The sequence below is a fragment of the Amia ocellicauda genome, chromosome 17 (assembly GCF_036373705.1).
Source record: "Amia ocellicauda isolate fAmiCal2 chromosome 17, fAmiCal2.hap1, whole genome shotgun sequence".
In the NCBI taxonomy this organism is placed as follows: Eukaryota; Metazoa; Chordata; class Actinopteri; order Amiiformes; family Amiidae; genus Amia; species Amia ocellicauda.
The window spans coordinates 23,210,786-23,233,270 of NC_089866.1; the positions used below are offsets into that span (position 1 = coordinate 23,210,786).

The window sequence follows — 22,485 nt, forward strand, 5'->3', positions numbered from 1 at the left end:
GATGCATACTGACTTTCCATATTTCCACTCCACGGGTATTGAGATGGGGTGCCAGCATTCATGAATATACTACTTACTTTAGACGGTTAACTCCTGTAAATAGTTGATGAATGAAACCTAATTCACAGTTAACTCTGTCATTCAAACAAGAAATGTAATATAGCCTTCAAAATGTTACTCACAAGAAATTAGTGAATGTATTTACAATCATAAATCTGAAAGCAATATAATGGCAATTAAATACTCTCAGTCAAAACACAATTATATATGTTTATTCTGTTTTATTGCACTAAATATTTTCATTTGTAAAAGGGTAATTTTATAAATTTAAAAAAAGGGGGGCATAAATTAATACATTCAAATTTAATAACTTTAAGGTCCTTGGACACAACTCACATTCACCCTTTTTACCAGGCCTGAGAAGGTAAACACATACAGACAATTATAAAAACAGGCCTTCAGCGGCATTTAAACTGAATGAAGGAAACGAGGAAATCCAGGTTGAGTTCGGGTTTGCTTTCCCAGGCTCCCTTGAGAAGTGCAGAGTCACCGCCTCAGCTCCATTTTGGCCACCGCCGCCTGGTGAACCTCATCTGGCCCGTCTGCCAGGCGTAGGGCTCGTGCCCAGCTGAAGAAGGTGGCCAGAGGGTAGTCGTTACTCAGCCCTGCCGCTCCAAAAGCCTGAAAACAACAGAGCCAGGGCTATTGGTCTCTTTCAGTTGCTGTAAGTTTGATCTAAGGTACAGTATAAGGAAAGGCGACTGTTTGTCTGAAATCCAACCCCTGCTGTCATATATGGGTTGTGCTTTCTCTCCAGCTGTCTTCACATAAAACAAAGATGCCCCGTGTCAGTAAACACAGAAGCCTGAATCTCAGCCAATGAGAAAGTGTTTTACTGCATTCCAGACACACAGACACAGCCACCATGTTCATGTCTGGGCAGCTCAAGATATGTCAACACCTGATGTGAACAGGACAACAAAAAACAAAAAAGTGAAGTTTCTAAGTTTCAAAGTCATGCAGAAGTTTCAAACACATTTGTGTTCTTTTACATGACTTTATTAACAATATCTGAGACCTTCCCTCCTGCCGTTTCCATGGGAATGAGGCTTATGGACAGTTATTTTTGTCTAGAAGGGCTGGAGTCTTTCCCACTTGTGAAATATGTAACATTTAACTCCCTTATTTGTGCTCCAGCTAATTTTGTCATATAAAGCTACTTTACATGTTTACTGTAATGTGTGGCAAAATTTATTTTTGGTAATGCTGTTGTTACCCCCTGTAATTTAGGCAGCAGACTGTGAGCTTAATAAAACATAAGGTTGTCTTGGGAGAATCATCTGCTTAAAGATTATTGTATTTTGCTATTGGTTGGAAAACAATGAGTGGACTTTTGTTCAAATAGGCCTTTGCTGTGAATCAGGTGGATGGGGCATTGACGAGATGAGTGCTGTGCCGTCTAATGGCTATGCTGAGGAGTGACCCAGCACTGTGCGGTACCTGGATGGCCCGGTCAACAACCCGCAGAGTCATGCTGGGGGCCACTGCTTTAATCATGGCAATCTCCGGGGCTGCCACCTGTACAGACAAGCAATACATTAACGGCTGGATGTACGATTTACAGCTGTGGCAATGTGAATAACAAACAATCATTACTGTAGCCATATACAGTACTGTGTAAAAGTTTTAGGCAGGTGTGAAAAAATGCTCTAAAGTAAGAATGCTTTCAGAAATAGACATATAGATTATATTTATCAATTAACTAAATGCAATTAACTAAGTGAGTGAACAGAAGAAAAATCTACATCAAATCAATATTTGGTGTGAACACCCTTTGCACACAGGAAAGGAACTTGGCCGGTAGGTAGGGCTGGGCGGCATACCGTAAAAAACGATATACCGGTATTCATTTACGGACCGGTTTGGAATTTTACTATACCTTCAATATCGGTATTTTAAAGTTTTGAATAATTTACTATTTACTGTGTAATTGAGTCATAGAATTCAGCTACCAATAAACTGGATCGTGTTCGCGTATCCCACAACTTGCTGCACCAGCTGCTTGAGACTGCGCTGTCTGACATGAGAGGCATCTGATAAAAAAATGCCGATAGTGTTCGAGTAACGCAAATTTCCACAGATCTGCGCAGCTCTGCACAGCTCCACCAATGGTATAGGTTGGATCCTGCAGATCTGCGCTACAAGAACGCGACCACCTTTCTTCACAAACTCTGCAGAAATCAATGTAATTGGATGATTTATTATTTTTATATTTTAGTTATTTAAAAAAATAGAATTGCCAATCATTTAAGTAACTACTTAATTATTGTGCATCACAGATTTACATTCAATTTTGTACAAATAATTGATGTAATTATTTAATAAAGCATTGACAAGTGTCAATCTAGAATTCTATATCCATGGTTTTGACAATGCTGTTCACAGCTTCATTGTATAATGAAAGTTGACATTTGCCTCCGCTAACAAGGGGGCTGTAGTAGTTCTCATTCGGCTTAACACGTCCCTCTTTATTTCTGCATAATCTTTTGTCTGACAACCACAATTCTCCTCCTGCAGCAGCTTCTCAGAGCTGTGCTGGGCTGTGCGATTCTGCGCAGATTTCTGTGGCTGGGTCTTAGTGGCATCACACAGAAATACTGCAGTAACACGCATCTCTGAATCTCTGCGCAGAGCTGCGCTTCTCGAACGCGACCCTTGTTTTGGAATGAATGCGCCTCAGCCAAATATCGAAAAATACATTCCATGTGTATTGCGTGTTGACAAAAACAAACAAACGTGATCAATGCACAATCAACGAAAACGAGATGGAGGAGATGAGTGTGGCTGAAACTTCACAGCAAAGTGACCCTAGTGAAGGTGCGTCGTCGATAGTGTGGACATTATTTGGTTTCAAGACAACTGACACAGAACAGGAAACGTAATTCAATGTCAGTTGTGTCCTATTATTTTTTCTTTATGAACAGTATAAAATGGCCATTAAAAAATACTGTCATACTGTCAAGAATGTGAAAAATACCACAATATTGTATTTTGGCCATATCACCCAGCCCTACCGGTAGATTGGACCAAACATCTTGGAGAACTAACCACAGTTCATCTGTGGATTTAGGCAGCCTCAGTTGCTTCTCTCTCTTCATGTAATCTCAGACAGACTCGATGATGTTGAGATCAGGGCTCTGTGGGGGCCATACCATCACTTCCAGGACTCTTTGTTCTTCTTTACGCTGAAGATAGTTCTTAATGACTTTCACTGTATGTTTGGGGTTGTTGTCATGCTGCAGAATAAATTTGGGGCCAATCAGATGCCTCCCTGATGGTATTGCATAATGGATAATTATCTGCCTGTACTACTGAGCATTGAGGAGACCATAAATCCTGACCAAATCCCCAACTCCATTTGCAGAAATGCAGCCTCAAACTTGCAAGGAACCTCCACCATGCTTCACTGTTGCCTGCAGACACTCATTCGTGTACCGCTCTCCAGCCCTTCGGTGAACAAACTGCCTTCTGCTACAGCCAAATATTTCAAATTTTGACTCATCAGTCCAGAGCACCTGCTGCCATTTTTCTGCACCCCAGTTCCTGTGTTTTCATGCATAGTTGAGTCTTGGCCTTGTTACCATGTCGGAGGTATGGATTTTTGGCCGCATGTCTTCCATGTAGGCCACTTCTAACCAGACTTTTCCGGACAGTAGATGGGTATACCAGGGTCCCACTGTTTTCTGCCAATTTTGAGCTGATGGCACTGCTGTACATCTTCTGATTGCGAAGGGAAGTAAGCATGATGCGTCTCTCATCTGCTGCAGTAAGTTTCCTTGGCTTGGACAGCACATCTGGAAACCCCTGTCTGCCTTGAAATGTCTGGGAGAGACCTTGCTGATGCAGTATAACTACTTTGTGTCTTGTTGCTGTGCTCAGTCTTGCTATGGTGTATGACTTTTGACTTCTCCTACACAGCTGTTTGTGTTTCAGTTAATTATTGTGTTTCAACCTATTGAATTGATGATCATTAGCACCTGTTTGGTGTAATTGTTTAATCATACACCTGACTATATTCCTACAAAATCCCTGACTTTGTGCAAGTGTACCTAGAAGAATTGATGCTGTTTTGAAGGAAAAGGGTGGTCACACCAAATATAGATTTGATTAGGTTTTTCTTCTGTTCACTCACTTTGCATTTGGTTAATTGATAAATATAATCTTAATATTAACATGTCTATTTTTGAGAGCATTCTTACTTTATAGAATTGTTGCACGCCTGCTTAAAACTTTTGCACAGTACTCTATATATAGTAAACTAGGGCTGCAGCAATCGATTTATATGATAATCGATTATTCTATACATAAAACAATCGATTATTCAAATAATCACAACAAAAGAAACATTGTTTTATTATCAATGCATTCTTATGGGGTCCTGGTGCCAACATGGCATCCTATTCTCGAGTTCACCGAACTCTGTAAATAAAGGGCTCTGATTGCCCTGAGGAGGACTAGACATTTTACATTACACTTAATCACTTCAACTCCAGATGAAAAAAGAGCAGATGTACCAGGTACCAGATTTAGAAAATAATTATAATAATGATTTAAATTCCTGAAATTGCTTTAAAATGTAAATATATGATGAATGAAATACATTAAAAAAAAAAAAAAAAAAAGTCATTACCCCTTTATGTTCTACATATCCAGGTTCAGTGAAGAGATAAGTATAAGGTTTTTTGAACAAAGAAAACAATGCAAATGCATTTTTTTGTTTACAATATTATAATTTACACTCACCTAAAGGATTATTAGGAACACCTGTTCAATTTCTCATTAATGCAATTATCTAACCAACCAATCACATGGCAGTTGCTTCAATGCATTTAGGGGTGTGGTCCTGGTCAAGACAATCTCCTGAACTCCAAACTGAATGTCTGAATGGGAAAGAAAGGTGATTTAAGCAATTTTGAGCGTGGCATGGTTGTTGGTGCCAGACGGGCCGGTCTGAGTATTTCACAATCTGCTCAGTTACTGGGATTTTCACGCACAACCATTTCTAGGGTTTACAAAGAATGGTGTGAAAAGGGAAAAACATCCAGTATGCGGCAGTCCTGTGGGCGAAAATGCCTTGTTGATGCTAGAGGTCAGAGGAGAATGGGCCGACTGATTCAAGCTGATAGAAGAGCAACTTTGACTGAAATAACCACTCGTTACAACCGAGGTATGCAGCAAAGCATTTGTGAAGCCACAACACGTACAACCTTGAGGCGGATGGGCTACAACAGCAGAAGACCCCACCGGGTACCACTCATCTCCACTACAAATAGGAAAAAGAGGCTACAATTTGCACAAGCTCACCAAAATTGGACAGTTGAAGACTGGAAAAATGTTGCCTGGTCTGATGAGTCTCGATTTCTGTTGAGACATTCAGATGGTAGAGTCAGAATTTGGCGTAAACAGAATGAGAACATGGATCCATCATGCCTTGTTACCACTGTGCAGGCTGGTGGTGGTGGTGTAATGGTGTGGGGGATGTTTTCTTGGCACACTTTAGGCCCCTTAGTGCCAATTGGGCATCGTTTAAATGCCACGGCCTACCTGAGCATTGTTTCTGACCATGTCCATCCCTTTATGACCACCATGTACCCATCCTCTGATGGCTACTTCCAGCAGGATAATGCACCATGTCACAAAGGTCGAATCATTTCAAATTGGTTTCTTGAACATGACAATGAGTTCACTGTACTAAACTGGCCCCCACAGTCACCAGATCTCAACCCAATAGAGCATCTTTGGGATGTGGTGGAACGGGAGCTTCGTGCCCTGGATGTGCATCCCACAAATCTCCATCAACTGCAAGATGCTATCCTATCAATATGGGCCAACATTTCTAAAGAATGCTTTCAGCACCTTGTTGAATCAATGCCACGTAGAATTAAGGCAGTTCTGAAGGCGAAAGGGGGTCAAACACAGTATTAGTATGGTGTTCCTAATAATCCTTTAGATGAGTGTATAATAAATAAAGAACTTAATAAAAACAAAAAACACTAAAATGAAAATAAAAATATTAAACAATACACTGAAACACTAATAATACGCAATACACTGGTTCGCATATGAAAATAAACAATACACTAAAATGCAAATGAAAACACCTTGAAACGCTGTAATAATAAACAATGAACAGTAATTATCAACTAAAACTCAATCTATCAAAACCAGTGCCATCAGCAGATTGCTCTGTGCAATGTATTGAAATGTTCAATACAATAAGCTTGGAAGACGCGCTGCAGATGCGCTGCAGGGCTCTGCGCAGCATTGTGATGGATCTGGCTGCCGCAAACGCTGCTTCATTGCCTTCTATTCAGCACTGTTTTCAATTGATTTTAACTAAGAAATTAAAGTGTGCTTGTATTCAAAAGTCACTTTTAAGTTATTCTGAACCTTTGGAAAATTGTGTCTACGTGCGCTACGATTGAAGAGACTTAAAATTACATGTATGTACGTCAAATTCGATGTCGAATTTTGGATATAGACTTTTGCATAGATTAGCATGAGAGAAAACCTTATAGCAAATACCACACTTCTGTCAGCACAATTTCATAATTAATACTACAGTTACCCTATTACTAGCAAAGTTGCAAAAACTTACTATGCGTTTCAAGTGCTCAAGTTTGTCGGATGTGCTCTTTTGGAAGGCTAATTCTGAGTTACACAGTCCACAAAGCACCATACGGTTATCATTCTCTCTCTCTTATAAATACTCCCACAGTTTCAATGCTTTCGCCCAAGTTTTGTTTCGTGCAGTGGCTGGCTGCGACGTGCAGGTTCAGACATTTTACCAGTAAGGCGCACAGGTGGATGACACACCAAGTGATGCATTACTGCCACCTACTGCTGTTTGGAATGAAACCGTTGTTCTCACACAGAGCTAGGAATACGGGCCAAGGATATTAGGCGAAGGAGCTCAGATCAAGGATATAAATAAGAATGGCTTAGAGGCAACATACCTAATGACTATTCGACGGCTGAAATAGAAATCGACGTATTTTACTAGTCGAATAAGTCAACTAATCGTTCCAGCCCTATAGCAAACACACTCCGATCCCAATCTGAATGTTGGGGGGAGATGTTTGTATCCCAAACAAAACTTAGCATAATTTAACAAAGCACAATAACAACAGGCTGACGTTTCTAAATATTAACGTGACCAATGATGTGTGAAAGAATCGTTATGGTTTGTTTTCATATTTCAAACGTTGATACAAACAAAGGCCAGGACCTCGGGTTATCCTGGGAGTGTAGGCCTACCTTGTTCCCCACCGTGTCCATGAGGTGGGCTGCCTTCAGCACTAGCAGCCTCGCCTGCTCGATCTCCATGCGCGACTTTGCAATGTCAGCCAGGATAGTCCCCTGCTCGGCCAGGGGCTTCCCGAAGGCCACTCTTCCCTTCACCTGGCAAAATAACAACACAAATTAAGAAGATGCAGTATACTCTCTATAGATCCCAGGCTGCTGTTTAACCATTTCACTTCCTTATGTGCTACTAATCCTGATACAATAAGGACATTTCCTTATCCTACCCTGACAATCCATTTACACTCCACTTCAGAAGCAGTGTATCAAATTGTGCCCCAGGCTACTTATTTCTTACATCTGCTCTCAAGACCCCCCATTCTCTCCCGCCCTCACCCTGTCCTTCATGAGCTCCAGGGCCCTCTCCGCATGTCCCACCAGCCTCATGCAGTGGTGGATCCTGCCTGGCCCCAGCCGGCCCTGGGCGATCTCAAAACCCCGGCCCTCCCCCAGCAGCAGGTTACTGCGGGGCACGCGGACCCCCTCAAACAGCAGCTCCGCATGGCCAGCTGGCAGGGAGAGACAGGCAGGGACAGGAGACAGGGTCAGTCTGTGAGAAAGGTACTCATCGCAGGACTGAAGGTCAGGGCAGACTAAATGAACTGCATCTCTTGAGTCTTAGGTCGTGACAACTAGGGCCAAACCAAATTAGGACCCTGTGAATATTTTGGTTTAGGCCCAACTGGGGATTCCTAAGTGAAGTTTGTACAATTTGTAAATGGAAATAAACTACAAACTCTCTTTTGCCTAAAAATAGATCTTCTCAGCGTTGGACGCAAGAGCACTGTTGTGTTTTCCTATGGTGTAGGTATAATTCTTATTGGTTGAAATGTATTGGTTTTTAGTATGGATTTTACAAGTGCTCTGTTCTGTTTTTGAACGGCTGCAGTTGTCAAATAGAAAGAAAATGGTGGTTGATGGGTACTTGTGAGGATGTAATTGACATCTCCCTAGAAACAGCCATTTTGCTTGTGCTAGCCATCTGCTTGGTGAAGAAAAGTATATCATCACACCTCTATGATTAAAAAAAGACTGTTTGACTGTTGAAGCTTCCACAAACATTGGCCCACTCAGACTAGCCCCTGCAGAGGCCTGTTTGCAGAAAGATATTATATTGTGAAACTCTGGAGATAAGGTAAATAAAGGCAAATAAGGCAAATAAAATGAACAGGATCTTTCGCCCACATTATATCAGGGTAACAGGAGAAACCATAATCTTATCTGCTTTTACTGTTTTGAATGAGAAAATAAGCAGTAGCGCTTGTATAGAGTAAGGCATGTAATGATTAACTAGCTTTGTACAAAATAAAAGCTCTCTCATGCTTCAATCAGTCTTTGCTGAACCTTTAGATGATGCGATAACAAGCAATGTGTTGAGGCAAGGTTCAATTGTGTATATCAGTATATTATCTAAGATTCTGGGCAGTTTATTCATTCAGTTTTGAGATAACAGGATTCTACCGGCACAAACAGGGTCAATGGGACACACCTTCTGGATCAGACCTGTAATTAATTCCCCAATGCATTTCCATAAACAATGCACATTTTGGCTGCTTTAAATTAAAACAAATAACCAGAAACCAGATACATAAAGTGAGCTTATTTTAAGAGGACACAATGGCACACAGTGTTCCTCTATTGGCTGTAGGGGTGGGCGATATGACAATATAAAACCGTGAATGATAAAAATGTATCCATGATATTATTTGGTAGAGAATCGTGAGTATCGTGATACAGTTTTACATTACAAGCTATTAGTTGTGCTTTGATTGAATGATAAATATTTGTCTCGATTTATTTTTTCTGTATTGATTTTAAACTAACATGGCGCAGTATGGCTGCATGCAGGACTGTATGCAGTTGCCTACTGTCAAACGCCTTCCGGCAAATTTTAAACCGATCCGCCAGTCTGATTAATGCATTCGCTAAAAGACACACAAATAATCCAATAATAGCAAAGAGTGGGTTGTTGTGCCTTGGATTTCGTGTACTGCCGCTTTTCAATTAACAATATAGCGGCATGGCTGACAACACTGAGGAGTTGGTTCCAAAAAAAAAAAATCTACCTTGGTAATATGGAAATACTTAGGATTTTCACAAAGTGACATGGTGCAAACCACTGTAATTTGTGAAGTTTGCAAAGAAAAATTCAAAGCTTCAGATGGCAACACTACAAATCTTCTTCACCATTTGAAACGAAAACACCAGAAAGAGCACACCAACATTCCCATTAAGAAGAGCTCCTGTGAGTGCCTCAGCAACCGCCACGCAGACAAAACAAACGACCCTAACGAAGGCATTTGACAAAAGTACTCCATATGACAGAACAAGTAAGCGCTGGCTAGATACAACAGGTGGAGTGACATTTCACTTTGCCAAGGACATGAATTTCCTTAAAACTGTGGGAAAATGAGGGGTTTAAAAGATTGTTTAGAATAGTTGATACGCGGTACGAGTTGCCCAGTCACAAATATTTTTCTAATGTTTCAATTCCACGTCTGTACTCTAAATGCCGTGACAAGATTGAAAATAAATAAATAAAGACGTTCGGTTTCTTGCCACTTATGGTCTAGCCGGACTTCAGAGCCGTATCTAAGTCTGACCATTAATTTCATCCATGACTGGAAGCTGTGTACCACTTGCCTTCAAACTTCCTACTTCCCACAAGACCATACAAGGCAGATAATCGCACAAGTCCTGAGGGATGCTCTTGAACGTTGGGGTCTAAAAACAGAAAACATGACGTGCATGACAACAGATAGTGGGGCTAACTTGGTGAAGGCCTTGGAGCTTAACAGCTGGACTCATCTTCAATGCTTTGGACACAGACTTCACCTAGCCATTTGTGAGTGAAAGCACATAAATATAGAATAAAACATTGCCACTGCCATTCAGATAAGGCCAGTTAGTTCAAAATAACAATACTGTTAAATTTATAAAATACATCTGCAACAAACAATAGCAATATCATTTCTATTGTATTATATAAAATATTGTATTTTAATTTATATGAAAATATAGTATTATTGACTAATCAAACTTAAAGTAGGCTTCAATTTAATAATATGAACAGTTATGAATGTGTGATTTAAGTTAAATAAAATGTTATTCCTCAAGTTTCTTTTTCTTTTATTTTAGAAAAAAGTGCCAAAGACCCCCATGTTGAACGGACAACATCTGTCTGCAGCCTCACTTGTAGATCCGAGGTTCAAAACCCAACACATTGACAGCGACAAGACAAAGGGAATACAAGCCAGAGCTGTGTCTGAGCTGGAGACCCTGCTGACTGTACAAGCACAGCATCTAGCAGCATCGGCTCAGCCTAGTTCATCTACCTCCACAACTCAGAGTCCTGATCCCGAAAAAAAGCTAAGAAAACACTAGCCAGCTTTTTGAAAACCTCAAGTGCTGTAACTGTAGCTGCCAAAACTGCTTCCCCATCTTTAAATGATGCAATGGACGGGGAATTGAAGGGCTATCTGTCCATACCAAATGCAGACAGCGAGATAGATTCACTGGAATGGTGGACAGTCCATGAGGGAAACTTTCCAAGGGTCAGCCAACTAGCTAAAAAGTACTTGTGCATTCCAGCAACAAGTGCTCCCCCAGAACGAGTCTTCAGCACTGGTGGCAATATTGTCACATGCCAAAGGCCAACTCTAAAGCCAGAAAAAAAATCTGAACTGTCATACTATTTCTTCTTTTAGAAGAGGAGATATATTGCTGAAAAGTCACTCAGGATGGAGAAATATTGCACATTTTTTTGATCGTTTTCAATTGTTTGCACAAAACAGAGAATACAAGAGTTTGTTTACATTGTTGAATATTTAACTGTTTTCTTCTTTTAGAAGAAGAGGTGATATATTGCTGTCACTCAGGAAGACAGAGAAATATTGTACATTTGCTTGATTGTTTTGGTTTTGAAATATTGCATTTGTTTAAAAATTTTATACTTAAAAGAATACAAGAGTTGGTTTATATTGTTGAATATTTATACTTATAATGCACATTTAATTAAAAACAGTCTGGTAGGTACTTTGCCTTAATGATCCGATATTCTTGTTCTTTCTTCGTTTCCTGGATTTTAGGGTTTTCCAAATAGGGAAATTAGTTTTGTTGAACTGTACAGTAACACTATAAATAGTCTTAAAAACCAACATGCAAAAGAATGGTGATAATATCGTGGATCGTGATCCTGCCTGAAAATATTTTGATATGACTTTTTTGCCATATCGCCCATCCCTAATTGGCTGTATAGAATTAATCGTACAAGCTTACAGCGAACACAAATGCCAGTTTTGTATGAAGATGAAGAAAAAAGTAATTTGTCTCATTTTGTAAGTTCCTTTTCAGAGAAGCCCTATATGGACAACCCCTAGTTGGTGTGTAACCGACCTGGAGCGTCTTCAGTTCCATACACAGAGAGAGGTCTCACAACTGTCACACCCAGCGAATCCATGGGAACCAGGATCATAGACTGCTGCCTGTGCCTCGAGGCGCTGGGGTCGGTCTTTCCCATGAACACACAGATTTTACAGCGAGGGTCGAGGGCTCCTAGGGGTCAAGGACTGATCAGTGACAAAGTTTCATTAAAAAAATTAAAAAACACTGGATTAAATACTGCTTATTATGATTCATTGCACTTTGTTTATGACACCTGTACTGTCAGGCCTCATCTGTTTTTCCACACTGTCCACAGCACAAACACTAGTAAGAATGTGGCCTCCAGGTTTGCTTCAATATCATGCAAAAACAAATAAAACAATAAAAAAGGCAGTCTAACCTGATATCCACCATTTATGCCCATTTATAATGTAGGAATCTTTGTCCTGTGTGATTGAGGCTTCAATGTTTGTTGCATCTGATGAAGCAACCTGACGTTGAGGAAAACAAAGATTAACAGTATATTATTAGACCAATGAACAAAAGACCTAAACAAATTACTTCTCTGGACGTCGATAAAAGGGACTGCAGCAGACCTTAAGACTACAGATGGGCCTAGTCCATTAATAACATCCTGAAGAAATGTCTTTTGGAAATTGTACTTTTATGAAAGCCTCTCCAACAGCAAGACCTAGACAGTTAGGTCTACATCAGCCATCTTATCTACAAGAACTCCCTGCTCTTAAAATTATCTAGTTCAATCTTGTTGAATGATTACTATTCCAGTCAGGATATCTATCCCCACCTCTGTCCAGTGACAGGTATCTGTGTGTCCTGTAAGTGGGCTCAGGGCCTCACCTTTGGCTCCGTCATGGCGAAGCAGGAGCGGATCGTGCCGTTCAGCAGTGGGACAAGCCATTCCTCCTTCTGCTGCTCTGACCCATAGCGAATGAGCACCTCCATGTTCCCAGTGTCTGGGGCAGAGCAGTTAAACACCTGAACACACACACATAAATATAGTTACAGACCCAACCCAAATAAGTACAGAATCATCAGTGCCATTTATTCCCTGTTAGATAAACATAATTCTCAGAGCAGACGGTCTAATGTTCACAGGCCGCTCATTCCACCAAGAGAAGAGTCGGACACCGCTGTCCCAGAATCCCCCTCACCTCTGGGGCAAACACTGAGTGGCCCATCAGCTCACACAGGTGGGCGTACTCGAGGTTGGTCAGTCCCACCCCCAACTGGGCCTTGGTGTCCACCTCCCTTGGGATGAAAAGGTTCCACAGTCCCGCTGCTCTGGCCTCAGCCTGTGGACGCAACAGACAAAGGTGGAGGGTGTCAGTCCTGCAACTTTACTGGGGATCCTTTAACCAGAAAACTTGCAACCAGGGGAACAGTTAACTAAATTCTTATATCGTTAAAATCACTGGTGGCCGGATCCAGTCCTGAAGTGTGGCAGTCCAGAGGAGTTTATAGGTTACTTACACATGGGGAAAGGATTTAATTGGTTCAACCAAAAAAATCATTTTGCTCAGTTTGATAATTAAGAGTTTGGCTAAAATGAAAAATCTGATTATATTGAAAAGTGCAATACAAATTCACTACAGGATAATATAGTATTTTACATTCATTTTGGATTTCCATTCCATAAATAACACCGGGGATGAAAAGGAACAAAAGGATTGCATTTCCTTTTAAATAGCAAAACAAATAATCATGAAAAGGGTTGATTGTGTGCTTTTAAGGATGCTATCCCAAGCATGTTGATATTGATATCTGTAGAGATGTCAAAAGCCATCCATGTTAGGAGAAAGTTGCAGGTTGAAGAATCTACTGTATTTAAATGCGGTATTGAAGACTGGATTTACATAGAAACACAGAGCAAGTACATTTGTATTTTAACAAATGCATATTGTTCATATAAATATATGTGCACTGAATCCAAAAATCAGCAGTTACTATAGTGAAAATACAGCTATGCAGGGTCAGTCTGTAAAATACTGTTTAGCAAATGGATGATAATAATGCGGATATGGCTCTGTAATTGTTTGGTACAGGAAGTTAACTCCACCAACCCAGAGATGCACATCACCTTTCTAAGACTCTTACTCCCGTAATGGTATTGTTGCTGTTCCTTGAAAAGTGTGCTTGTGTCACCACAGTATAAATAGACATAAGATGTCTTAGAGGCATTCAGATTAACAAAACTAATCCCTGTACTGAAGGGTTTTGTAGTTACAAGGACAAATTACAATAAGACAAGAAACATTTGGAGAAACCAATGAATGCATTGGCTTTTTTCTTTCTTTTTACAATGCAACAGAATGTCCGATGTGGCCTAAACTATAAAGTACATCATAGACTATTCAGAGCCTTCATCAAGCGGGCAACAAGTATGGAAAAGGCAGACACATGCTTTTCTATGTCTCCACTGAGAAAAACAGGATCAGGTCAGGATGGTACCTTAAGCTCCTCTACCATTGAATGAGGGGTCCACCGGTCCGCAGATGCTTGGTGGTCCCGCAGCTGCTGCTCTGCAGGGAGAATGCGGGCGCTCATGAACTCCTGCAGGCGACGGTGCAGCGCCTGGACGTGGGGTGGCAAGCTAGTGGGGGAGATGATCAGATGACCTGGATCTAGGGGAGGAGAGGTGTCACCCCCCGAGGCCTGGCGAATGGAGAAGCTGTCAGGCAGGCGGGGGGCTGTGGTTAGGGCTGGGCTCCAGCCGCTGAAGCTCCTACGGGGGCTTGTGCCCGGAGCTCCTGTAGGCATGGATTTGAAGACCCGGAAGCCCTCCTTGGTGGCGAAACCCCAAGCCAGCTCTGCCATCTCTTCCGCCATCTTCCCCACACTGGCAGCGCTGGTAGAGCTTGCCTGCCCTGTGTGAGGAGACAATGCACAACATGTAGCGCAGATGTTCCCGCTTAGAAAAAGCATGAGGTCATCTATAGAGCACTGGAAATGTAAACCACATAGTCCTTCACAGGGCACTGAATGCTTCAATCTTACAATGCTTAAAAGAATAATACAATTTAAAAAATCTGACTCCAAAGAGGATAATCCAGTATAAATCTCCTCTCCACCCTCAGGGATAAGAAGCATTGGGGAAGGTTTTAAGCACAGTGTGGGACATAAACTTCCCTCTCTCTTCAGAAAATCTTTTCACTAAGTACTGTTTTTTTTTTTTTAAAGGAAATATAAATTAATTCAAGAGGTTAGTTGGGAAGTGGCAGTGTTGGGCGGTGGGTCTTGATGTACCTTCTAAGGAGCGCTTGTAGACCCCCTGCAGGATGGCAGCCACTCTGAAGAAGGAGAAGGCCATGTACATGTTCCAGTTGTCCAAGCACTCCAAACCCATGCACCGGCTGTACTGGGTGAAGACCTTCTCTGCACTGGGGATGCCCAGCCCGGGCAGATCACACTGGCTCATCCCTGTACAGTACAGCAAAAACTGAACAAAGACATATAACCAAACGTTGACCTTAACTTTCAGTATCTGTGGCTGTGCTACAAAAGGCCTACCTAAATACTGCACAGACAGGGGGATTGACCTTAAGTTCTTTTACTGAGCAGAACTGAAAACAATTATTGAACAACTGAACAATTTGTTGTCAACTTCTTCAGATTTCAGTTTTTGTGTAAATTTATCAAGGGGTAAATAAATCACTGGCTTATTTTGCCTCCTGTTCTTTGCAGAGTGACCCCAATAAGACCCCAAGTCCTCTTGTCACACCCACCTTTGAGAACTGGGAAACTGGGAGGTAGGTAATGTGCCAGGCAGCTGTATGCCAGGTCAGAGATGGGGTCTCCCAGAGTGGACAGCTCCCAGTCCAGCACAGCCACAACCTCAGGCTTCTCCGGGTGGAAAATCAGATTATCCAGCCTGCATGAGGGAAAATAATCAAATAAAAAATATATAGATTTGACTTGGTATTTGTAGTGGTAAGGGTTTGAACAATATATTTGTTTAAATCTGGAGCTCCTTTCTGATTCACTGCCAATTACCTAAAAACTCTTCTAAAGTGTAGAGTTGGGAAGCTCTGCCCATTGAGTGTGATGCACTGTGTGTCTGGGGGAAGGCAGGCCTCTTGGAGTGACGTACCTGAAGTCTCCATGCACCACAGTCGTCTTCGTATGTGTTGGAAGGTGCTGCGGGAGCCACTTGATCAGCCTCTCCATGGCCGAGATACGGTGCGTCTCACTGGCCCGGTACTGCTTGGTCCAGGTCCGCACCTGCCGAGCAACGTAGTTACCTGTGGACAAAGAGATCGTCAGGACACTGAAGTTTATACAGATCCCTGCAATATTAAAAAAAAGTGGAATTTACCCCCAGTTAAGTATCAACAGCAAAGTCTACATAAGAACATAAGAAGAACATAAGAAAGTTTGCAAACGAGAGGAGGCCATTCGACCCATCGTGTTCGTTTGGTGTCCATTAATAACTAAGTGATCCAAGAATCCTATCCAGTCTATTTTTGACTGTTCCCAAATTGTCAGCTTCAACCACATCACTGGGGAGTTTGTTCAGATTGTGACGACTCTCTGTGTGAAGAAGCGTCTCCTGTTTTCCATCTTGAATGCCTTGAAGCCCAATTTCCATTTGTGTCCCGGGTGCGTGTGTCCCTGCTGATCTGGAAAAGCTCCCTGGTTTGATGTGGTCGATGCTTTTCATGATTTTAAAGACTTGAATTAAGTCTTCTCCAAACATTTACAAGTAATATAGGCGAGACTGATTGGTCTGTAATTTCCTGGCTCAGTTTTGTCCCCTTTCTTGTGGATAGGTATGACATTTGTAGTTTTCCAATCAGTTGGCACATCCCCTGTTCTAAGTGTCAATTGGTTAGCAGCCTATAAATAATGTCCCTCATTTCTTTAAGTACTGTTGGAAATATACCATCTGGCCCAGGTGATTTGTTTGTTTTTAATTCTGCTAGTCCCTTTAGTACCCCCTCCTCATTTATCTCCCTTAGGGTTTGACTGGACTGGTTGTTAACCTGTGGCATGTCTTTTCTTTTGTAAAAACCTCTATAAAATACTCATTTAGCAAATTTGCCACATCTTGTTAATTTTCTAAGATACTTCCATTTTTGCCCTTTATCTGTTTCACTTCCTCTTGCTGTTGTAGTACTTAAACATGCTCTTTGCATTAGTTTTAGCTCCAAGAGCTATGTTTCTATCTCTTTACTTCTTTGCTTCCTGGTCCCTCTCTTAACATCTCTTTGTAGTTCTATATATTCTTTGTATTTTGTTTTATCTCTATCCCTTTTGTATGTGCTGTACAACATTTTCTTTCTCTTCATATCTTTTTGCATACTTCTATCATCTGGCATCTTAATTCAACTGTGAATGAAATTGTGAAAGGGTGAGGTTTTGGATCTGCACATTAAGCACTGTGAAGGAAGATCTTCTTTTACCAGATTTGCCATAGTCCTCCAGGCCAGCCGCCTTGACATCCACGCTGTGAATCTGGCAGAGGACGCGGCTCATGGCCTTGTACACCTCCTTCCTCTCCTCGCTGGTCATCCCTGGCAGCAAGGGGTCCTTAAATATCCTCCCAGGACAGTAGTCCATCAGGTAGAAGGGGGTGCCAATTACACTGAACAAACACAGAGCATGCAGCAGTAATGAGGGGCGGGGGAACCAAAAAGCTCAGTGGTGTCAACTGTGTAATTTCTTTGTCTAACATCTGGGCTCTGATATTTGTGCTGTGGGCCTGCAGTGTGAAAGAAGAAGACAGTCTAGCAGTACATTTCTCAGAGGTCATGAGTATGTTGTCCAAACCACATGTTGGATGGGTAATAGCTAAGAAAAGCATGTTTCTATATATTTCTTTAACCTGTACAGTTGCTGTCAATAAGAGCTTATCAGGAGCCGCATGGGGGCAGGGAGGTGGTACAATACTGTGTTCACCTGGAGTCCTCGCACAGGGCGATCACTTTGGGCACAGGAATGCCAGCCTTCCCCAGGGCTTTCAGGACCCTGCAGGACACAGAAAATAAAATAAAACTACAACATAGTCAATAAACCCCATTAAAACTACTACATACAGTCTCCTTATCATATAACGAGCCTTTTAATAAGAGATTGCCTTGAAATCTCTGTGTTCTTCTACTCTGTGAAGCTCTACTTCTTGGGCCTCAAAGTAAAAATTCCTCACACAAAAATGACAGAAAAAACTGAAAGAAAGGAAATGAAAAAGGACAGAGGGCAATAAAATGGACAGACACTCACCTGAACTCCCTCTCCACAGCATGGGCAGAGGGCAGCAATGGCCCTGGGGGTTTCTTCCTCAGAACAAGTTGGCGCCCCCCGATAGACACCAGGTAGGTGGGGTTGGACTGGCCATGGCTGAACTGTCGCAAATCCAATGCTACTGAAACACGTAAATCACTGAAAACTGCTGCCAAATCAAGCATTTATAAGTGATACAGAGCAGTAGATCTAATGGAGTCAGTCAGCCTGCTGTAATTCTTTGAGTGAAAAGATAGGCTCGTTGAGTGCAAATTGCATTAGTTAAATTGTTTCTATGAATATACTTGACAAGGAGTGCCTGTTAAACTGATTGTCAGCACCAATGACACTATATTTTAAATGTATCATAAACCCCATATAAAACACAGTTTATGGAGATGACTGTACCTGTGGCCCCGAGAGACAGCGTGTTCTGTAAGTACTGTCTAAGCCGGTCAGTGGGGAGTTCCATAGTAGGGCTGATGGTGCCAGGAACGAACCCTGACAGAGAGAATCCCAGCAAGCCTTGCAGCTCCTCTATTGCTGTCAATGGGTCTTCAACCTGAAATTTTGCAGAATAATCTGTAGAACACCCCCCTTAGTATGCTAGTATCAATAAACGTATAGATCAAGTTGACATCTGCAGTTTTGCTACTTTTATTGGTATTTAATTTCATCCATTCTACCCATCTGAAACCTGCCTATGGTCCCAGACTCACTAACCTTGATCGAGCGGATTCCCAGCTGTGCGGCTGCCTTCACATTCTGTCCGACGTCGTCGAGAAACACGGCGTCCTGTGGTAGGACTCCCAAGCGGTCGACACACAGCTGGTAAATACGGGGATCGGGCTTGCATATCCCTTCAATACAGGACTCCACAATCTACACAGAGTAGGGGAGAGAACAGACAGATTATTCTTATTAATTATTATTACTATTATTAATATTTGCAGATATGTATAATCGAATATTTACTGCTTATAATTTCAATTACAGGTACATATTTAAAAAGGATTATTGCTCAATGTACATGTTCTTTTATTTCTACAATTTCAGATTCCAGTCCTATTGCAAAGTATTACTGGGGCCACTTGGCAACTCAGCGGTCAAGATGTGGGGCTCCGGCAGTAGAGCCAGTCGGTACGCACCACGTCGAACTGGGCACGCTCCACAGGCAGATAGGTGTCTCCGCCCTGCAGAAAGAAGTTGTTGCTGAGCAGGGCCGTCTTCAGGCCCTCAGCCCGGATACGACGGATGGCCTCGGTCATGGCGGGCAGCTGCTGGGCCATGGGTCCCATGGTGAGGTCAGACAGGAAGGAGCTGGCAGGGACACTGTGGCCAGCCTGCAAACAGAGTGCCAAATTCACAACGCAAAGAGAACCACACCGACATTGACAACTGTTTAAACCTCTCTGGAGTCATATAAACCACTGAGGATTCCAATTCAAACTGTCTAGTAGAAAGCTTTCTTGCACTCACTATCGCTGTGCATTCTTTTCCAAACGCATCCACGAACTGTGCAGCACTCAGCTCTCCTCTCATGTACTTCATCCAGGCACTGTTCTCACCCCTAGCCCTGATGGCCTTGATGATAGTGCCAGCCGGTACACCATGGCGCAGTTCCCATTCTGGCCAGGTAAGTGGAGAGAGTACATTTAAAGACAACCAGGGCTCCCACAAACTCTCATACTTCATGTTCATTGAAAACCCATGACCCCTCCACCCACCATTTACCATCACTTTTACTTGACCTCGAAATAAAGTTTACAATTGTCCAGAATTTGCAGGCAATGGGAATCCTGGGAAGACTCTGATTTGGTAAGACTAACCTGGAAGAGGCAGTTTAGGCACAAATGCAGGTGTACAGTTTTGGATATTTCAGATCCATAGGCCCTGACTATAAATAGGAAAGCCATTTTCTTGTAGTGATTTTCTTGAATTTCATTTTCTATAGGGAGTTACCTGCTGAACTAGTGCACCATAGACAATTTAACAGCGAGTTCTACTAAGGACAACATTTCACAGAATCATTGACCAATCATGCAGATGCTCGTCCCTTCCCTTCAGTCCATCTTGTGTAACGTCACTTGGTCAAAGCAATACAATATGCATTTAAATATGATCTGCCATAATAACGATTTGTCTCCTTGACACATCCCCAAAGGAGAGCCAGACTAAATTAATTTCCCACATTCTGCTCCCACCTGCAGCTTTTTTGTATGGCGATGGCAGAATCACTCCTCCCATGTCAAAAATAACAGCTCTGTAGTGCCTGGCAACTGGGGGCTTCAGGAGGGCAGCTTGTGTTAGCCGCCATGGCACCAAGCTTAGCCCCCTGGGATCTCGGGACAGGAGGAGCCTGCGGGACAGGAAAAGTCTGGCAGCACCCATCACAGCATTCCCTGTGATCAAAAGAGAGGAACCTGATCCACAAGTGTAGAAAATATGTTTACTGTGTGTTGCACTTGAATTATTGTATTAAATGTAAAGCTCAGGTGCGAAATATATTGGGCTTTTTTTTCTGTTCTTGACTTGCATCATCAAATTAATTTTCAGCCAGCAAATCCCACAAAACTGAAACCACATTTCCCCATGACTTACGTTGTAATAACTTGAGACAAGGAGGGGGAGTGGCGTTTTAATAACTGGGTATATTAGCCTGTCAGCAACACAACAGTGCTTTAACGTTCAACAAACGATACATACTTCGCTTTGCAGTTATGGGAGACCAACTGTTTAATTAATTACATGCAATACAAAATCACACATATATTCATGATCAAATTCGTTTTGTGCTGCGCAATGTTCAGACATTACGATTTACACCGTGCCATACGTTGCACAAAAATTAATTTGGTAAACCGTACAAGGATACATCAACAATAGTCAGTTGGAAGTGATAGTTAGTAGCTGCCACCACTGTTTTCATGCACTTAAAAATATGCAATATTTAGGAATGTCATTTGTGTAAGCACAGCCGTCTCGCTTTTACTAACCTCCCTAGTTCTTTGGAGATGTGCTTTTCAGTAAATTAACACAAAAGAGCTGCCAGACACTAGATCCCTGATCTCGTCTCCATTCTGGGCACGGCTGACAACTTTTGCCAGACGACCTTCTCAATATGGCGCTGGGGAATAGCGTCACGGATCACGTGTCTGTCAGCGCAAGGCCCGCCTGCGCCAGCGACGTGACGTGCAATGCGTGCTGAAGAGGATTTTGAAGGAGAAGAAATTTACATTGTGCTTCCCGATTTTACAAAATCTTTCCCTCATGCAATAGTATACTTCCGTATGCAGACCCAAACTTTTGAGAAAAAACTAAAAACTATATTGACTAACGCACCCAATCAAGATCTCATGCAACAGAGTATTGCTAGTCTTCACAGGCTGTAATTCAGATCCCTCCAATACAGTATCCGTGAAGAAACCACCAGATGGCTCTCTCTCTCTCTGTCTTTATATATATATATATATATATACACACACACACACACACACTACTGGTCAAAAGTTTTACAACACCTCAATGTTTCCAATGTCTCTGAAATTAAAGCATAGAACAAATAAACAATTGGAGATAAAAATCAATAAATAATGGAATCGTTTTGCTTAAGCGGACAAACCCCTCTGGTACCCTGTGCTTCTCTTTAATCCCATGTGTACTCTTCACTGTTGTGTTCTTTATCATGTGTTTGGTATCCCATGAAGACTCAGCTTTCTAACAATGTGAAGCATTCTCTGATGTCAAGAAAATGGTTTATATATACCGATGGACTTGAACTGCTTACATTTGAAAAATGGGGGTGTTCTAAAACGTTTGACTGGTAGTGTATATATAAAATATATATATATTTATTAAAAAAAAAAAAAACACTTCCCAAGGACTCAGGGATTCCCTTTCTGCAGATACATCTGTACTGTGGGTGCACATTTCTTTACCCTTCATACTTTCGTATTTAAAACATGTAATCAATAGCTCAGGTAGAAAGAAAACTAGAAGACCCTGCAGCCATGTTATGATTATCAAACCTTCCATAAGGAATATTAGCATAATTAGTATATAGGTTTACATATGTATAGTTTTTGAAATATATAGACACATATTACATCAAAACAGGTGGAAACATCTTGGGGAGGGCTTCATTCAGCAGTGGATCGATAAAGGCGGCTGAGATGAGAATTAAAAGAATAAAACCCATATTAAAATGACTGGCATGATATTCTGGTGTGAGGTTAACATATCAAGTATGTCTATGATTTATATATAGTCTATAGTAAGTAAGATGGAAAGATGACATAATAAAAGATTAAAGAAAGATTAAATAATACACTTTACAGGCGTGACATGGAAAAGAGAAGCTGTAGATCAAAGCAAGTGGAAACATCTTGGAGAGGTCTTCATCCAGTAGTGGATCGATATAGGCTGAGGGTGATGATGATGTAACATAGTAAATATAGCGCAGTATATGTATAAGTCTTCCATATGGTGTTCACTCAAACTCTT

General features: G+C 41.6%; 1 protein-coding gene across 2 annotated transcripts; it reads right to left on the minus strand.

The window, feature by feature from the left end:
* Window positions 1-256: 256 nt before the first annotated feature.
* Window positions 257-21,107, minus strand: LOC136712999 (acyl-CoA dehydrogenase family member 10). Of its 2 annotated transcripts, none has more exons than XM_066689887.1 (21): window positions 20,979-21,107; window positions 20,187-20,384; window positions 19,462-19,610; window positions 19,131-19,325; window positions 18,706-18,864; window positions 18,391-18,544; window positions 17,983-18,121; window positions 17,662-17,730; window positions 17,166-17,347; window positions 15,854-16,004; window positions 15,489-15,634; window positions 15,010-15,183; window positions 14,215-14,630; window positions 12,918-13,058; window positions 12,604-12,741; window positions 12,146-12,236; window positions 11,758-11,916; window positions 7,699-7,871; window positions 7,318-7,461; window positions 1,501-1,578; window positions 257-681 (listed from the first exon to the last, which is right to left on the minus strand). In XM_066689887.1, exons 2-21 carry the CDS (start codon window positions 20,371-20,373, stop codon window positions 547-549), a joined length of 3,180 nt encoding a protein of 1,059 aa, XP_066545984.1. In that variant the 5' UTR covers window positions 20,374-20,384; window positions 20,979-21,107; the 3' UTR covers window positions 257-546. The 2 variants fall into 2 exon arrangements, with proteins under 2 accessions (XP_066545984.1, XP_066545983.1); XM_066689886.1 differs by having other exon boundaries at window positions 17,983-18,124.
* Window positions 21,108-22,485: the final 1,378 nt, after the last annotated feature.

What these genes read in the sequence shown, in the direction of transcription:
- LOC136712999 (XM_066689886.1), bottom strand. Translation starts at nt 20,373, where the DNA reads ATGGGTGCTGCCAGACTTTTCCTGTCCCGCAGGCTCCTCCTGTCCCGA. An exon ending in TGGGAATCCGCTCGATCAAG is followed by an intron (nt 18,545 to 18,705) that starts GTTAGTGAGTCT and finishes GCAAAATTTCAG; the next exon opens with GTTGAAGACCCATTGACAGC. An exon ending in TGGACACGGTGGGGAACAAG is followed by an intron (nt 1,579 to 7,317) that starts GTAGGCCTACAC and finishes TTGTCTGTACAG; the next exon opens with GTGGCAGCCCCGGAGATTGC.